This window comes from Tarenaya hassleriana, unplaced genomic scaffold (assembly GCF_000463585.1).
Source record: "Tarenaya hassleriana unplaced genomic scaffold, ASM46358v1 Cleome4, whole genome shotgun sequence".
Lineage (NCBI taxonomy): Eukaryota > Viridiplantae > Streptophyta > Magnoliopsida > Brassicales > Cleomaceae > Tarenaya > Tarenaya hassleriana.
In genome coordinates this window covers 3,968,334-3,986,518 of record NW_010966881.1, presented here as the reverse complement: position 1 = coordinate 3,986,518, position 18,185 = coordinate 3,968,334, and the positions used below count along the sequence as shown (strand labels likewise).

Genomic DNA, 18,185 nt, shown 5'->3' with positions numbered 1-18,185 from the left:
GGAAAGTAGGACTTAGTTAGTTACCGATGAACAGAATGACATAACGAAGGATTTTGACTGTGGTCGTCTCTTGTAAAACCCAGACAATCGCAAGGAAAATTATGAACCCTGAGACATTGTAGTAGTTAGTCAGATCTGACAAAAGAAGACGATTCTAGTTACTTTAAAGAGAAATAATGAGAATACTCACCGATACATAGTCCTCGGAGTGTCCACTGTAGAAACAGAAAATTGGATCTCACTGCTTTCGTTTGCTTTTTTTAAAATTATTATTAAAGAGAAATGAAAAGAAATACCAACGGGGAGACATTATTCTTACGTTTTTGGCAATGAAGAGGACGACAAACAGAGCAAGAGCAAGGCAGCCAGCTGCTATTCTTGCAGTAAGGAGATTTGTAGATGCAAGGATCAAAGCCATTCCCCAAAAGGATGAACCAAGATCTGAAACAGATTTTTTTTTTTTTTGGCAACTTTAGCTTTGGATTAGTCCACGAGAAGATGGCCTTGGTGATTCACCTCATGCCAAGACAAAGTCCGTAAATAAAGGTAGTAGAGTTTCAAAGTAATGGTGTTTCATAATATATATATATTCACGTTCAAAGGAAGGAGATGTGTGTTACAGCCAGCAGGTAAGATGAGCCAATATATGCCACCACGTGTTGTAGTCGATCCTCCTTCATTTGCATTAACCTGCATCCCCTCAACCTGTAGATTCAAGATGATGATAAATTTTCAACAATAGGCAACCAAAAAAGAAGGCGGTGGATATTTCGAACACAAAACTATATGTTATATCTTATTGTGCAATTGAAGTGACATTTTGCAGCCACGTTGAAATGGATAATAAGGTTGTCTCACTGTTGCTGTGGCTGCTATGCTCAGAATGCTAAGTTTTGGTGCCACATGATAATGAAGTAGAGATATTGCAAATAAGCAACTCTAGTAAAGTTTGGGGCTTTCAGCTCTTCTTTCTAACATTTGCCTAAGGTAATATGCCATTGCATCATAGCGATCTATCAATTCCACAGGCATCCCCAACACAGATAATGACAAGAAAAAAAACATGTATTGACATTAGAAAATCCTGAACAGGCATATAATGCGGATATCGAAAGTGTTTCTGTGATTTGAAAGCAAGAAACACAGTCTTGATTTTAATATGATGGATAAAGAAACGCCCTGCGGAATTAGGCAGGCTATTCCCCATCTCTAAAGATGCAAACTTTCTTGACCGGAAAGAAGGATATAGATATGATTCAGATTGATGTTAGCAACCCAAGTCACCTCCATGAAAAATTATCACTTGGCAAGGCATTCAAGTTCTATATGGGATTTGGAACATGATTTGATTTTCTAAGACCAGATCCTGTTCCCATAGTGGATTATGGATAACTGTTCAACCGGGACAAATTTGTCTCTTGCTGAACCACGAACTTGGTAGAACTTTTCAAGCAACCGAAACAGTTAAGTGTACCCTTTTACGATGTAGAGTTCAAATCAAAAGCTCCTTACATCTCCACAAGTGAGCTTGCAGGCAATGGCATGGCTTGCTTCATGCAAAAACACAGTGATGAGCTTAAAGGGCGTCAAAAGAAATGTCCTCCATAGCTGTAAACACCATCAGAAAACCAAAATCCGTTGTTACCAAATCAATTATATAAAAATTTGCCTGGAAAAAGAAGAATTTGATCGCACTTCTTCATGAGAAATTTCTTTCACACGTGTTTATTCTGACCCTAAGTGAGTTTAACTCTGTGTTTCACCACTGGTCATAAACAGCATCAATAGAAATTTCGAGTACATAGAGACGAGACATTATGTCGCTAACAATGAGAATATTTGAAAATGGTGGAACCGATATTCGTGAAAATCAGATTAAATGACAAGTCAATTACTACATAAACACTACGATCGGATACCCTTTTGACCAGAGTTGACGAGAACTCCCTCAGATCTTCCACTGAATCGAAGAAAACAACGAAGTTCCTATTTTTTTTTTTCATTTCTCCAAACATTTTCTCGGCAGCCAAACAGGGGCGTAAGAGAGATTTAGTGAGAAAATGGAGAGCTAACCACGAGGATGACGACGGTGAAGACTCCGATTGTGACCAGGAAGGCGACCTGGTCGTGGTTGCAGCAACTGCGGAGCTCCCAATTCGGCGCCGTCATCTATTCCGGCGACAGGGATTTCGAGTTTCTCTTCCTCTTTTCCCGGAATCTGAAGGGCGTTTTGTTTGGGAGATGAGAAAGCGGGGGTAAGAAGCAGACAAGGAGGGGAGAAAATTAGAGGGAAAGGAAAGGAACTTGATTGGCTTTTGTCGTTTCGACATTTCTATTGTTCTTCGACGAAATTTGAAGAAACACGAGACACGGTTGGATTAGGTGACCACTTATTGACCTCGTCAGAACCAACGGATCGCTCGTTTGTTTACAAATTAGCACAAATTTGTTTTTTTCCTCGAACCTGCGATCTGAATTCTGAATTTAAAATTTTTTTTTATTAATTTTATATTTACTTTTATTTTATTTTTTGGTAAATATATTTACTTTTATTCAACCTACGAAATTGAGCAATGGACACTTCATGTTAGACGTAGACATTGTATTAATTTTATTCATTTGTATTAATTTTTTCGTGTTATAGTTTTGATATTATGTTAAAAGAATAAATATTATAACTTTGTGTTTAAAATTGTAATGGATTTGGTCTAAGATCAATGTCTACCACCACAGATTCGTTTTATTTTGAATTCGGGCCAATCCAATCTGTTTTTTTTTTAAAAAAAATGGGTCGGAAATTAATCACCCTAATACATATCGCCTAAATATGAACCAAGTGTAACGATTCACGACATATATTTTCGTCTTTAAATTATATTTGGATAAATACAATCATATTTTGAATCAAATACATATATAATATAAAAATATACCAAAATCAAATACAAGAAACTAAATATTAAATATTAAAATTAAAATAATAAATTTATTAAATTCATCATTATCCATTTATCAAAATAAAATTTACGAATATTATATATATGTAAGATTAAAAAAAAAAGAATGACAGCATGGTGTGATAGATTAATGGTCATTTAGTGTGATAAAAATTCTATTCAATTAAAATTAAACTGATAGCCTATTAATGGTAGGGGTGTCAATTTGGGCCCGAGGCCCGAAGCCCGGTCCGGCCCAGCCCGAAAAATAGCGGGTTTCGGGCCGGAATTTCTTGGCCCGAAAAAAATTGGGCTTTCGGGCCGGGCTCAAATCGGGTTTCGGGCTCGAATCGGGCCGGCCCGAAAGCCCAAAAATTAAAAAAAAAAAGCTTCGACGAAATTTGAAGAAACACGAGACACGGTTGGATTAGGTGACCACTTATTGACCTCGTCAGAACCAACGGATCGCTCGTTTGTTTACAAATTAGCACAAATTTGTTTTTTTCCTCGAACCTGCGATCTGAATTCTGAATTTAAAATTTTTTTTTATTAATTTTATATTTACTTTTATTTTATTTTTTGGTAAATATATTTACTTTTATTCAACCTACGAAATTGAGCAATGGACACTTCATGTTAGACGTAGACATTGTATTAATTTTATTCATTTGTATTAATTTTTTCGTGTTATAGTTTTGATATTATGTTAAAAGAATAAATATTATAACTTTGTGTTTAAAATTGTAATGGATTTGGTCTAAGATCAATGTCTACCACCACAGATTCGTTTTATTTTGAATTCGGGCCAATCCAATCTGTTTTTTTTTTAAAAAAAATGGGTCGGAAATTAATCACCCTAATACATATCGCCTAAATATGAACCAAGTGTAACGATTCACGACATATATTTTCGTCTTTAAATTATATTTGGATAAATACAATCATATTTTGAATCAAATACATATATAATATAAAAATATACCAAAATCAAATACAAGAAACTAAATATTAAATATTAAAATTAAAATAATAAATTTATTAAATTCATCATTATCCATTTATCAAAATAAAATTTACGAATATTATATATATGTAAGATTAAAAAAAAAAGAATGACAGCATGGTGTGATAGATTAATGGTCATTTAGTGTGATAAAAATTCTATTCAATTAAAATTAAACTGATAGCCTATTAATGGTAGGGGTGTCAATTTGGGCCCGAGGCCCGAAGCCCGGTCCGGCCCAGCCCGAAAAATAGCGGGTTTCGGGCCGGAATTTCTTGGCCCGAAAAAAATTGGGCTTTCGGGCCGGGCTCAAATCGGGTTTCGGGCTCGAATCGGGCCGGCCCGAAAGCCCAAAAATTAAAAAAAAAAAGGAAAAAAAGAAAAAAAATAACATTTACAAAGAAAATCCGCGAGCGGGCCCGGCCCGGCCCGACCCGACCCGAGCCTGGAGTGCATAGGACCGGGCTTCGGGCTTAAGTATATAGACCCGAAAAAATTCGGGCCGGCCCGAGCCCGAGCCCGAAACTTCCGGGCCGAGTGCGGACTCGGGCCGGGTCGGGCCGGGCCGGCCCGATTGACACCCCTAATTAATGGGTTCAACCCAACCCAGCAATTTCACAGTAGCCCAACTCTAATGGGCCTTTCAGGCCCATAAGTCCTTCCACGATCAACGTGCCACGCGGCTCATCCCCATACGAGCAAGGGAGGGGAGAGAGAAGACGATTCTTGTCGGGTCGGGTCGGGTCGGGTTTCGGGTGGGGTAGGTCGATGTAAGACCAGCAACCAACCATGAAAAGGAAGTGTTGGGAGGGTTAGGCTACGTGCACGATCTCTGAACCCTTCACTCTCCATCGGTGGGTTCCATTGTTTTCCGACCAGCCGTCTAGTGTCTCCGGACCCATGCCCTTTTGCTTCCCTCTTGTCTTATTCCTAATAATACATATACAAAAATGTATGTATATATCGAAATGAAGATGCGAAATCATGTATGTATGTATGCATGCATGCATGTACGTATGTATGTATGTATGTATGTATGTATGTATGTATGTATGTATGTATGTATGTATGTCGAAATGAAGATGTGAAATCATCTCTAGCGTCGTAGAGAGGTTTCAACAATGGGTTTTTCCCTGTTCGATGATGATCTTCGAAGAGTTAATTCAGTAGTTGATGTTTTTCGTTTTTTTTTCACATTTTGAAGAAAGTAAAAAAATAATAATTACAGTGTGACGACGAAAAGTAACTCTCGTTTATCAAACCCTAGATAGAGATGTTTAGTCTCGTTTGCCAAATGCCTAAGATTTTTTTATTACATATTTTAATACATTACTTTATGTTAGATATTTTGATAACAGTCGAAATTTTTTCCGAATATATTTTACTAAGTAAACTTTTTTGCTTCGGAATACCCAAGGAAAATATCTGATGTCATACGCAGGAATTAACACAACCATGTATAAAGACTACACAATGATGAAGGAACACCATAAAAATTAAACTTTTAAATTTTGAGTCAAAATTGAAAAAAAGATACACTAAAATTTAATTAATTGAAATAACAATTTTATATGTTGTATCAGATATTCATCGCCTAAATGTTATGATATTAAAATATATTCGGAATAAATTTATTAAAATTTGAAAAAAGGAAAAACTAACATTAAAATATTCAACGAGAAATATTTAATATTTGCTTATCATAAAAGTAAGATCTAAAATACTCGTAAGAAGGAGAATAAAATTTCTTTCGATATCAAATCAAATTCATTTTTATTTGTGAAGGGATATTTATATGGATTTCTCCGATTTTTGAAAGATATATTTGGATTAAATATATATCGGTAAAGTTTAGAATTATTTATAAAAAAAAAAGAGTAAGACCTAAAATCACTAAAGAAACATCTCTCGACAATTCGAATTCTGAAGAAAAAGTTAGTGGATGGAACCATAATTGCTGATGCATGTATGTATGTGTATATATAGAGAGAACTCGTAAGTGGACGCAATCCTTTGTAGTTTTGTTGTGCACATGCATGTATCGTATGTATTTATAAAATATACTATTTTATTATTTTGATATTGATTTATTTTGTCATTGTGGTATGTAATTGGGTCAAAGCCAAATAAATCAATCTGAATTAAAATATATATATATATATATATATATATGGCCGATGTGCATTCAATGGATGTGCGTCTTAATGAATCCTCGACTTAATTAAAAGCAGCGTTTTCCCGTACTAATTAAGTGAATATTTAATGTTTCTTCGAGGAGTCAAACCAATTTTATTCATTGTTTTCATGTGGTAGGTGTACATTAAAATACTTTTTTATACATATTAATTTGTTTTATCTAAATGTGCACAAAAAATAACTTACAAATAAAATTAGTTATTTTTTCATTAATGAATCATTGAAAAGAGATAGGAGTTTTGTATTTTTTTTTTGAAAATATTGTTATAATTAGGGATAAAATTTTATATTTGGATTAGCAAAACAAAACTAAACGTAATGAGACCTAATATAACGCAGAAAAAATAACATAAAATTATATCAGAATGAAATCTGATATAAAAATTATTTGGATATATTTTTTTTATAAAAATGAATTAACTGGATATAATTGAAATTTGAAAATAATAAGAAAAAAGGTGGAAAACGAAAATCTATTAAAAATGAGTACTGATTTTTATTCAATGCAAATCTAATGGAATTTAAAATAAAAAATTAATTGACATAACTTTAAAAAAAAACTAAACCCCAAAATAACCGAACAAACATAAATTTCGAAATGCAATTTCTAATTAGTATAACTACTTATCTTAAGCTTAGATTCCCATAATTTATGCCCAAGAGAAGAGAAAATTTATATATACCGGTTATTTAAGATACAAAAATAGAATTTGAATTCCATCCTTCACTGTTTATATATTTAAAACAAAACGATTCTATTCAAATAAATAAAACCAACATGGAAAATATAATTAGATTGTAGTCCTCTTCCCATTCGCTATAATGAAATATTATATGATGACTCGGTGTGGATTCAAATCAATGGCTATAGATTAGATTATTCATTATCTATTATACAATAAAAGAAGTAACAAGGTTATAAAGATTGTAGCATACACTAATGGCCCAATAATAATAATAATAATAATAATAAAAGACTAGAACATCCTTTTTCCCATGCATGTGAATAACATACAACTAACACGCTTATCTGTCCCCCCGTGTCTCGCATATATTATTGTTCCCCCTTTTTTTCTTACCCGAAAACTCCTTTAATTATTTATTTATTTTCCCTTTGTATATTTCTTGTTTAATTTTAAAAAAACAGTTCCCTATAAAATAATTTAATCCAATCCTTCGAATCGTTATTTATTTTCCCTTTGTATATTTCTTGTTTAATTTTAAAAAAACAGTTCCCTATAAAATAATTTAATCCAATCCTTCGAATCGTCTCACCCTCTTCCCCAAATCCCCCCCCCCCTCTCTCTCTCTCTCTCTCTCTCTCTCTCTTCCTCTCTAAGCTTCATTATTCGAGAAAGTATCTGCATTTTCCCGGAAACTATAACTCCCCCTCGGAAAATTTTAAAGGTTTATAAAATTTCTTAGGGAAAATAAAAAAATGGCTGTGGATCTTTTCTCTGAAAACTCCAGCATCAGTCCGAGAATCTCGTTTTCTCGTGATTTCTGCAATTCCGACACCATACCAATCGAGCAACGTCCACTGCGATCTCCGTCGTCGAAACCGTCGAGTCATAATTCCAGCGTCGACTTCGACTTTTGCATCCCCGGAAGAGTCGCCACCGGCGAGAGCTTCGACCAAGCTTCTTGGTCCGCCGACGAAATCTTCTGCGACGGCAAGATCCTCCCCACCGAGATCAAGAAGAGACCCGAACCCAGACTCAAACCCGCGAAACCCGATCCGGGTCGACCCAGAAACCGGGATACTCAACCGGGTCGACCCGAAACCCGGAGTTCTCGGCCGGGTCGGGCTGCGAAATCGGAGAAACAAGGGCAGCTTGTTGTGACCGGAGATAACGATGATGGTGACGTCAGTATTCCGGCGGAGGAGAAGCACAGTACGAGGTCGTTTTGGGGGTTCAAGCGAAGCAGCAGCTTGAACACTGGAAGTGGATATGGTCGGAGTTTATGTCCGATAGCGTTGCTCTCACGGAGCAACTCCACCGGATCGACGTCGACGAGCGTTAACGGCGTCAACAAACAGAAACAGAGCGCGAGGAAACAAGCAGAGAACGCGAAGTTTCTGTTTTCTGCTGCTTCTTCTTCTTCTTCGAGTAGTAGTAGCGGTAGTCACAACGGTTCTCAGAAGCCGCCACTGAAGAAGAGCTATGGGGGTTACAGTTACAGCTACAATGGCGGAGTTGGAGGTTCAGGGATTAGGGTAAATCCGGTTCTGAATGTTGTACCGTCTGGGAATCTGTTTGGTCTGGGTTCGATTTTTACAGGGAGTGGAAGAGACAAGAACAGGAAGAGATAATGGTTTTGATTTCGTAAGAAGAGATCTTTTCTGGGATTCTGTGGTTTATGCTTCCTCTTTGTTCTTCTCTCTGCAAGCTCTGCAGATTTTCTGACACTGTGTTCGTGATTGTGGGCCCCTCTCTACGGAGTTCTTAGAATCTTATTGTCGTGTAATTGATTTGATTTAATTTGATTTTTAGAATTTTCCTAAGTACTTTGGATTCTATGTATGAATATCATTTTACATCGTAGTTACGTAAAACACTAAACTTATGATCAACATTAGGCTAAAACCTCCGGTTAGTCTAATCTTTATTTTATAATCTAATGTGCAAGGGCGGTCCAAAGTATATTTAATGTTAGACTAACGAGTTGGGTGTTGCACAATAATTAACTCTAAAACATATGATGATCTAATCATATGCTAAAAAGTTTGCTATTATTAGATTCTTTTTTCCACTTTTTAATTTGAAAAAAGCATTAAATTTCTATATAAATATTATGAATTTAGTATATTGATCATTCAAAAACAGACGTTATCGATATATATAAGCAAACTGCAGACAATTATTAAACTCATAAAAATTAAGTTGTAATTTGAAATGTGATTACATTAAGGTATATATAGTCCACAAGGACAATTATAAAAAGTGGGAGACAAGGGACAGGTAAACAATCCCCTTCAAGCTTGTCATATTCTCTTCTTCCTTTTTTTTAAAAAAATTCCCCTCTTTTTATGTCCTTTTTAATATTATTCAAATGGTATGTATCAATATTTGATGTGAATTATCACCCAAAAAAACAAAGAAAACCCAAAAAAATAAAAGTAAGAAATAAAAATAAAACACCCAACAATAAAATTTATATGATGAGAAAACATATTTTTTTATAACTATTTAATTTAAAAAATTTAAACTCGTTATTTACATAATGTAAAAGTTTATTTATTTGAATAAGTTATAGACACCCAAAGCATACACATCTTATGTAAAACCATTTTTATAAAACTAATACATGTAGATTGATTAACCATCATTCAGCGATTTGGAATATTATTCACAAGATTGATATAGCAACTTGGCACACTATTATGTCTTGACATAATAAACTATTTCTGTATGAATATCTATATATATGATATTAATCGATCCAATCAAAACACGACACATAAGTATATATAATCAAATCTCTTTAAACCTCTTACCAAACATTTTTTATAACAAATCTCTTTATACTCTGCACTAAATAAAAATTCGAAATTATGATATTCGAATAGGAACCGAGCAGAACCACAATTTAAATTAGTACTATTGAACATAATTAGCATATATAAATCTATAATTAGCTAATGGGGCATGTAGCCACGTGCTTGTAGGTCAAAAGGGAGCGCCTTCATCTTCTTCTCTCAGCGTTGTCACTATTTTTTGCTTTCTTATTTTTGTCCTGTTTTTTTTTTCTCTAAAAAAACTATTCCTTATATGAATATTATCTTATCTTTTCCCTTATTAAGTTATATTAAATTAGCAGGAAGTTATTTTGTTCTTATTCAAAAAATAAAATTAATAATGCACGGGCGGTGGTTGTTAATTTGTTTGCTTTACTCTAGCCTCTATGATAAATGATATCTAACTATCGATTGGTGGGTTGTGTCCCGTATTACAAATAATGGACAAACATTTGTATATTATAGTTAACTTGCCTACGATAATGTTTCAATAACTTCACAATTTGGATGAACCTTAGAAGTAGACATTTGAAGAAAAAAAAACTTGTTTTTGAACTTAATTTTTCAGTTTTATAAAAAATCATATTCACTTACATATTTTCTATTAAAATTCTATTTATGTTATAAGATATTTCATTTATTTCAATGTCATTATTTTGATATTCTTTTTTATTAGCTTCGAATTTTATTAGTTTGGGTTTAGAAAAATCATATTCAAACGGTTTTAATCAGCTTCACTTTGAATAATAAATTATTCCGATAGATTTTACAATCAACATGGTCGCCTCTAATAATTATTTTGCGGCTTTCTATTAAACGTTTGATACAATATATATTTAAAACTCATATTTACAGTAGAAATTAGTAAAATAAACTCTCATATTCATAATCACTTCATGTAAACTAATGGGATCCAACCTCGTATGACGCATGTAGATTAAAAAAAATAAAAGGGCAAAGAATAGTACGACCGGTGAAACATGTATGAAAAAGCACCCCAACAAGAACTCTTCTCTATGTTTAAATATGTTACTTGTATCGCCAGACATCTGACGAACAAATCAGAGTAACCAAACAAGGTGATTATTAACCGTGGATAACTCAACCGGTGAAAAGATGACGCAAAACACTTGTCCCGTCCCGAGTTCAAGTCTCAAATTGAGAAAGGCGCGTATAATTCAAAACATATATCTTACTCCCGATTCCGAGATTAGTCTGGATTTCAGTCGAGGATGGTGGGTTATAAAAAAAATAAGGTGATTATTATTGCATACCTTCTGACAGAGTTGAACACTTCATATTATTTAGTTTGATGCAGTGAGTTTTTAGTCAATGTATCAAATGTCATGAAACTAAAACTCACCGCAACAAACTATAGTACGGAGTGTTTAACTGTATGGACAAAAGACATGTGATGAGAATCAAAGATTTTGTTGGGATAATGACTATGAGATTTGGCGATGCTAAAGAATAATCCTACGTGGAAGGTTGTTTACAAATCGGGTAAAGTTTGTTGATAACAAACTAACAAAGAATCTCAGAGTTGTTACCTGCTAAATCTGCTATAAAAGGTATGAGAAATCAGAAATGGTTTTGGAACGAGAATACACATTAGTTCAGCACAGAGAGCACGCAGAGTATTCTTCTTCTCGTTTTCTTCTGTGGAGGCTGACTAAGCTGCAAAAGAAATGGAGGAAGAGATCAGCTTCGATGCATAAGAATGGCAAGTTCTGTGATCGGAAAGGAGGAAAACTCAAGGGAAAGAGCTAAGTTTCTAATCCCGATTCTGTGTATGCTTGTATATTAGAGAGAATGATATATTCCTCTGTTGTAATGGTGCAAGAACGTAATAGTGGATTAACCTAGGGCAAAGTCCCTGCCGAGATGTAGGATCTCCCACACTGGGAATCTGAACTCGTTAAATCTGTGTTCTAGAGTGTGTGTGTGCGTGTGTTCGTATACTCATCTCTGTATTTAATCGGAACCTGAAATCTAATCCCAAAGAAAAACCCTAAAATCTGGAAGAATCTAATCAAAGATTAGGAAGAAAGAAAACTTATCTTTGTGTGTCGAAGTTCGGCTTCTGCAGTTATCTTTCTTGATGAACAGGTCGCTCACGTGTCGAAGGAAGGAGATCGGCTCAGACTCAGGCTGGTTCGGCTCATCGCTGGAAGAACCGGAGATTCGTTGAGCTGCTTTGTCTTAGACTCGTGCTGATGACATCATCCTTCGCCTGTGGTATCGTGAGGGAGATGATAACTGTGACATGAAGAAGAAGACGCATAAAGAAGAAGAGACAGAGAGAGGAGGCAAGAAGAAGCTTCTGGTGAAATGTTCTCGGACGTAACGAAGAGTAAAGGGATTAAGGTTAAGTTACGTCTTGGGTTTGGGCTTGGAAAAGAAAAGAAGATTGGGCCTGATCCACTAGAAGTGGTATCAGAGCCTGGTTAGGCTAAGTGGGTCGGGTCAGTCAAAGCCCGGTTGAAGTTGAGGCCTAGTTTGAGGTCATGGTACTAGTCTTGGTGGACGAAGACTGGTTTTGGCGGTTGGGCCTGTTAGAGCCCATGAAGAGGAGAGTCTGGTTAAGGCCTTGTCAAAAGGAAATGTCTGTCAAGAAAAGGAAATGTCTGTCAAAAAAAAAAAAAAAAAAAAAAAGGTCTGGTTTAAGGTGAATCCGGTTTGAACTTGGGTCAGTGGACAACCTGGTTTTAGATCAATTCAAGAAAAGGCTTGGTTTACAGCTGGTTATGAAGACTCGGTATAGGGTTGCCTTTCTGGTTGGTTAGGCCTGCTTTGGTGGGTTTAGCCTGATTAAAGCGGTTATGCTGGAGGAATTTGGAGGACTTACCAAATGGACAAAACAGCTTGCAAGGACTCAGAGAAAGAATCAAAGGAAAAGGGTTAACGCACCTATTCAATGGCGTGGAGCAGTTTGCTAATTGAAGGAATGAGACTCGGGTTCAGGAGAGATCATCGTCAACAATCGCATGAAGCTGCAAGAAACAAAGGAAACAGTTATTACCAGTTCGTGGAAAGCTCGAAGTCAAGAATCAGGATAACGACTCCGGTGGAGCTACGACGGTACATCAGAATCAGAATCGGAACAGATTCAAAGAGAGGATACATACCTGTTTTAGAGTCAGGATAGACTCGGAGCTACGATGAGTTCCGGTTGAAGGTGGAGCTCACGGGAAAAGGGTTGCTGCAGTTTTTCGGTCAAGAAAGATGGCGACAGCAATGGACAAAAGCTGTTAAACCGGTTCAGGGAAACAGTGAAGTGAAGGAAAATCTGGAATGCACAGTGTGCCGGTCTAGGTGGAGCATTGTGGAGCGCAGGGAAGATCGCGGGAAGTACAGACTTGCTACACGGGGTGTTGTAACAAGGAAGGTCAAGGAAATTCTGTTCAACCGGTTTTTTGGTGGACAGTGACGGATTGTTTCAGGGCATGAGACATGGAAAAACGGTTCTAAGTCGGGTTGCGAACTTAGATGACACCGGGATAAATTCAGCAGTGAGATGCTAGCTGTGCTATTAAGAAGTGGTCAAGCTTCTAAGGTTACAGGGATGGGAATGTTCGATGAAAGGTGTTGAACATGTCCGGATTTCAAAGACTACAAAGTCTGATAAAGCTCTAGGTTAATCCATGATGAAATCTCAAGTCAAGGTGGAGATTGTTGGGATAATGACTATGAGATTTGGCGATGCTAAAGAATAATCCTACGTGGAAGGTTGTTTACAAATCGGGTAAAGTTTGTTGATAACAAACTAACAAAGAATCTCAGAGTTGTTACCTGCTAAATCTGCTATAAAAGGTATGAGAAATCAGAAATGGTTTTGGAACGAGAATACACATTAGTTCAGCACAGAGAGCACGCAGAGTATTCTTCTTCTCGTTTTCTTCTGTGGAGGCTGACTAAGCTGCAAAAGAAATGGAGGAAGAGATCAGCTTCGATGCATAAGAATGGCAAGTTCTGTGATCGGAAAGGAGGAAAACTCAAGGGAAAGAGCTAAGTTTCTAATCCCGATTCTGTGTATGCTTGTATATTAGAGAGAATGATATATTCCTCTGTTGTAATGGTGCAAGAACGTAATAGTGGATTAACCTAGGGCAAAGTCCCTGCCGAGATGTAGGATCTCCCACACTGGGAATCTGAACTCGTTAAATCTGTGTTCTAGAGTGTGTGTGTGCGTGTGTTCGTATACTCATCTCTGTATTTAATCGGAACCTGAAATCTAATCCCAAAGAAAAACCCTAAAATCTGGAAGAATCTAATCAAAGATTAGGAAGAAAGAAAACTTATCTTTGTGTGTCGAAGTTCGGCTTCTGCAGTTATCTTTCTTGATGAACAGGTCGCTCACGTGTCGAAGGAAGGAGATCGGCTCAGACTCAGGCTGGTTCGGCTCATCGCTGGAAGAACCGGAGATTCGTTGAGCTGCTTTGTCTTAGACTCGTGCTGATGACATCATCCTTCGCCTGTGGTATCGTGAGGGAGATGATAACTGTGACATGAAGAAGAAGACGCATAAAGAAGAAGAGACAGAGAGAGGAGGCAAGAAGAAGCTTCTGGTGAAATGTTCTCGGACGTAACGAAGAGTAAAGGGATTAAGGTTAAGTTACGTCTTGGGCTTGGGCTTGGAAAAGAAAAGAAGATTGGGCCTGATCCACTAGAGATTTAAAACTAAAAATTCAAACTTGATAGTTTGATAGTTTGACCGGTGAAATGAGATTGTAAAACGTCTATCTCGCTTCGAGTTCGAATCTCAAATTTGGAGAGGTATAATCCAAATCACATAGGTGATTTCTGCCCTTGAGATTAGTCTGAACCTTAATCTGAATATCCGGTTACAAAAAAAATTAAAACTAACGGTTTTTAAAATTTTACTTTTTTAAATTAGATTTATTATAAAAATGATTAATTTAGAGAACTAGTTTTTTAAATTAGATTTATAATTTAAAAAACTACTTTCTAGATGTGGTCTCCATTGGAATTTTGGAAAGATACGCCTTCCACTCTAACTTTAATAATGAAAATGTTAGAAATTTTCTTGTACCAAAGTTTAAACAAATCGGAGTATTTCATACACATCAGTTTGTATTGATATTTGATAAATCTATATAGTATGTCTCCATTCACTCTAAATTCCATCTTACATTTTTTTTTGTTGCAAAAATCCTTTTCATTCACTACCTCACTATGATACTTCCCCTCACAATGTTCTCACAGAAAGTATGTTCTTCCTCCTTCTAAGTCACGGAGACCACGACTTCGACATCCCTTTAGATTTTGTTGTTATCGGTTTCTAAGATAATACCATTATGGCTAAATCTTAAGTATTTATAATCTTTACTTTTATATAATTGTTCGTGTCGGTCTTTAATTTTATGTAAACGTGTCAATTTTGATATTTGACCGCAATTCTTCAAACTTTTTTATTTATATATAATATTTTACACTCATTTTTTTTTCATAAGTCTCTATTATATTCTCACAGTTTTTGTACAGTTTTCGTACACTGTAGTTTCCTACAAGCATATGTTGTAATCGTGGCTACCATTCGATATTGACAGCAAAATTATAAGAAATATCATCAATTTGGATTCAGGGAAGAGAAAAGAGAATTTGGACGGCGTGTCTCGGTTTGATCTTTATCAGAACAAGCGGCTGATTCTGGAGCTCGTTGTTTCATATATATACTTCAGGGGAAAGTCGCTTTCGTGTCGGCATATGGCATTCATCAACTGCACATATTCATCTTCGTTCTCGCTGTTTATCACTTCCTCTACTGTATCATAACTTATGCTTAGACAAAGGTACGCATATATATATACTACACGAGTTTATATGATACGTAAAATGACAAGTTTTTCTTCGACATTGCAGACGAGGAGGTGGAAGAAATTGAAGGACGCGACGAAGACAATCGAATATCATTATTCCAACGGTATGTATTCTTCGATTTCAGACAAGTTGATGGAAGATGGATTAGGTTTTTAGCTGATCCGAACTTTTTCGTGCAGATCCTAGGAGATTCATATTTACGAGGGATACGTATTTCTTGTGCAGGCATCTGAGTTTTTGGAGCAGAACAACTGTTACATTATGGATCATAAGCTTTTTTCAAGATTTTCTCAAATGATGATGCTTATGACAGTAAAAACTTCGGATAAGTTATACCGAGTTTTCTTTACGTGTCGTAGGTATGTTTTTAAGACAGTTCTTTCGATCTGTCACCAGGCAAGGTCGGCTACCTCACATTCAGACATAGTTTTATCATGGTAATGAATTCCTCCTCCCGGGATCTCCCTACTTTTCCCCCTTCACAAAAAGAAGTTGTTAACGCTTGACATGCATTTGTTCCTCAGACTCGTTTGACGTCCGGGAGCGAAACAAGATTTGATTTCCATAAATACATCCAGAGATCGTTGGAAGAAGATTTCAAAGTGGTCGCCGGAATCAGGTCAGGACTATCGGTCCAACTCAGACATTCGCCACTACGTTTTTATATAACCGATCACTATCGAATACTTAACTTCTTGTTTTTGCATCTGACAGTCCTGTCATTTGGTTCACCGTCGTGCTGCTCCTCTTGACCAATACACACACGGTACGCCTCAAATCTCTTTTGTCTTATATATAATATTCGATCCCCTCAACTGATTTCGACCTTCTTTTTTGTTTTAATTAAATTAGTTATTAGATTAGGAATGAATTCTTACCTCTGGTTACTATTCATCCTATTCATCCTCGTAGTTATAAGTGTATATACATACATACACGGAACAATGTATATATGATGATGTTCTCCATCGATAAAAACGATTAAACGATCTTATGTCGGTCTCTTCCCTTCTCTTAATCCAAATTGATGAAATTTCTTATAATTTTGCTATAAATCTATATTTAACTGCAATTCTTCAAACTTTTTTATTTATATATAATATTTTACATTCATTTTTTTAATATATCTCTATTATATTCTTACAGTTTTTGTATAGTTTTGGCACATCGTAGTTGTATAATCGTTAGACTACAAGCATGTAATCTGTAATGGATATATAGGCCATTACATAGGTGGAAAGATTATGAGCAGTGGAAAGAGCATCTGTGATGCCCCATCAGTCATGTAACATGATTTTTTTTTATTTTAATTTATAAGTTGTGGGTTTGTTGAAATTCGGTTCAACTATATATGCATCAAACATTGACATACACAATGATATACTCAATATATATATATATATATGTGTGTGTGTCACACATATGCTTCTTGGTATATATGTACATGTGTTTATATACACATATAAAGCATATATAAGAGATAAATAAAAAGGAGTAGTTATATGTTACTGTGGCGAACCAAATGCAAATTTCTAATTCTAATAGAAATTGATCGCGGTTAGACCGGTTTTATAATTGTGGTATATTTTTTTAAAAACAACTCTCATTTTCTAAGAATCATTAAGTACACTTACCAAAAAAAAAAAGAATCATAAAGTTCGGTTAAGTATGAATATTTTTTCGTCGTTGTTTAATTAAATACATAATAAGTATTATATAGCCAGTAATAGACTAAGATCAACTGCCATATACGAGTTTAATTGAATTCAAATACAGACTCCTAAAAATTACTAATGAAGCAAGAAGGATACAATAGCTATGTTGTATAATTCAAACCGTTTATATATTCATTATTATTATAAATTTATAACCCGTAAGAATAATATTGTTATATTCATTTGAATTGGTCTCCAAGTTCTAGACTACGGATTCTAAACGTCAAGGCTTTGTTGAACTATAAATGATCAAATACTTTTGGCGACAAAAGCAGCAATTTATATAAAACCACTTCTTCTTCTTCTTCTTTTTTTTTTTAAGTATATATCAATGTTGGATGTTTTAGTTATGTACGAAAACCTCCATATTTATAGAAAAAAAAATATAAATGAAATGTTCACAGGGAACTATAGTTACCAAAATAATATATAAATCTAACGGCGTGTAAATTTTGTTGTTAATGAAAACATAAATAACAAAAATAATGAAATAAATGTCCAATAGATCTGAACTGTCTATATATCTTAACTTTAATTTAAACACTCTTATTTAGGGGTGTCAATTAAGCCCGGAGCCTGAAACCCGGCCCGAGCCCGCCCAAAAATTATAAGGACATGGGCTTAAAAAATGTAGGCTCATTAAACTTCGGGCTTTCGGGCCTCGGGCCAAATGGGCTACGGGCCGGTCGGGCCGGGCCAGTCGGATCTCGGGCCGGGCTTGAGGCCCATTAATTTTTTTTGTTTTTTCTAACCTTCTTTTCTAAACCAAAGTTTTACCTCTCTATACTTATAAATATGTGTACCTAAAAATATATATATATATATGAACCAAATGATGAACTTTTATATCTTGGTTCCAATTAAACTTTTTAAAATGACGGGAGTTTTGAATTTTTTTAACCATATTACATCATATATATATATATATATATATATATATATAAGTTTACATTTTAGAAAGGGTAGAAGTTTTT

The 18,185-nt window shown here is 35.3% G+C and overlaps 2 protein-coding genes and 1 long non-coding RNA gene across 3 annotated transcripts in view; 1 reads left to right on the top strand and 2 right to left on the bottom strand.

Moving 5' to 3' along the window:
* Window positions 1-2,358, bottom strand: part of LOC104823859 — a 3,928-nt gene extending 1,570 nt beyond the window's left edge. Inside the window, exons 1-6 of the mRNA XM_010555612.2 lie at window positions 2,074-2,358; window positions 1,513-1,608; window positions 621-705; window positions 320-441; window positions 191-215; window positions 25-108 (exon numbers count right to left, since the gene is read on the bottom strand). Of these exons, the coding sequence (XP_010553914.1) occupies window positions 25-108; window positions 191-215; window positions 320-441; window positions 621-705; window positions 1,513-1,608; window positions 2,074-2,169 (508 nt within the window). The 5' untranslated portion in view covers window positions 2,170-2,358. The remainder of the gene's footprint in view (window positions 1-24; window positions 109-190; window positions 216-319; window positions 442-620; window positions 706-1,512; window positions 1,609-2,073) is intronic.
* A 5,057-nt stretch (window positions 2,359-7,415) lies between these two features.
* On the top strand, window positions 7,416-8,644 carry LOC104823858. Its single transcript, XM_010555611.2, has one exon. The coding sequence runs from the start codon at window positions 7,574-7,576 to the stop codon at window positions 8,447-8,449; it is 876 nt and encodes a 291-aa protein (XP_010553913.1). The 5' UTR covers window positions 7,416-7,573; the 3' UTR covers window positions 8,450-8,644.
* A 2,472-nt stretch (window positions 8,645-11,116) lies between these two features.
* Window positions 11,117-14,251, bottom strand: LOC104823856. Its single transcript, XR_773367.2, has 3 exons — window positions 12,784-14,251; window positions 12,566-12,648; window positions 11,117-11,914 (listed from the first exon to the last, which is right to left on the bottom strand). It is a non-coding gene; the product is annotated as an uncharacterized LOC104823856 (long non-coding RNA).
* Window positions 14,252-18,185: the final 3,934 nt, after the last annotated feature.

Excerpts from the sequence above, each read along its gene's own strand:
- LOC104823858 (XM_010555611.2), top strand. The coding sequence starts at position 7,574 with ATGGCTGTGGATCTTTTCTCTGAAAACTCCAGCATCAGTCCGAGAATC.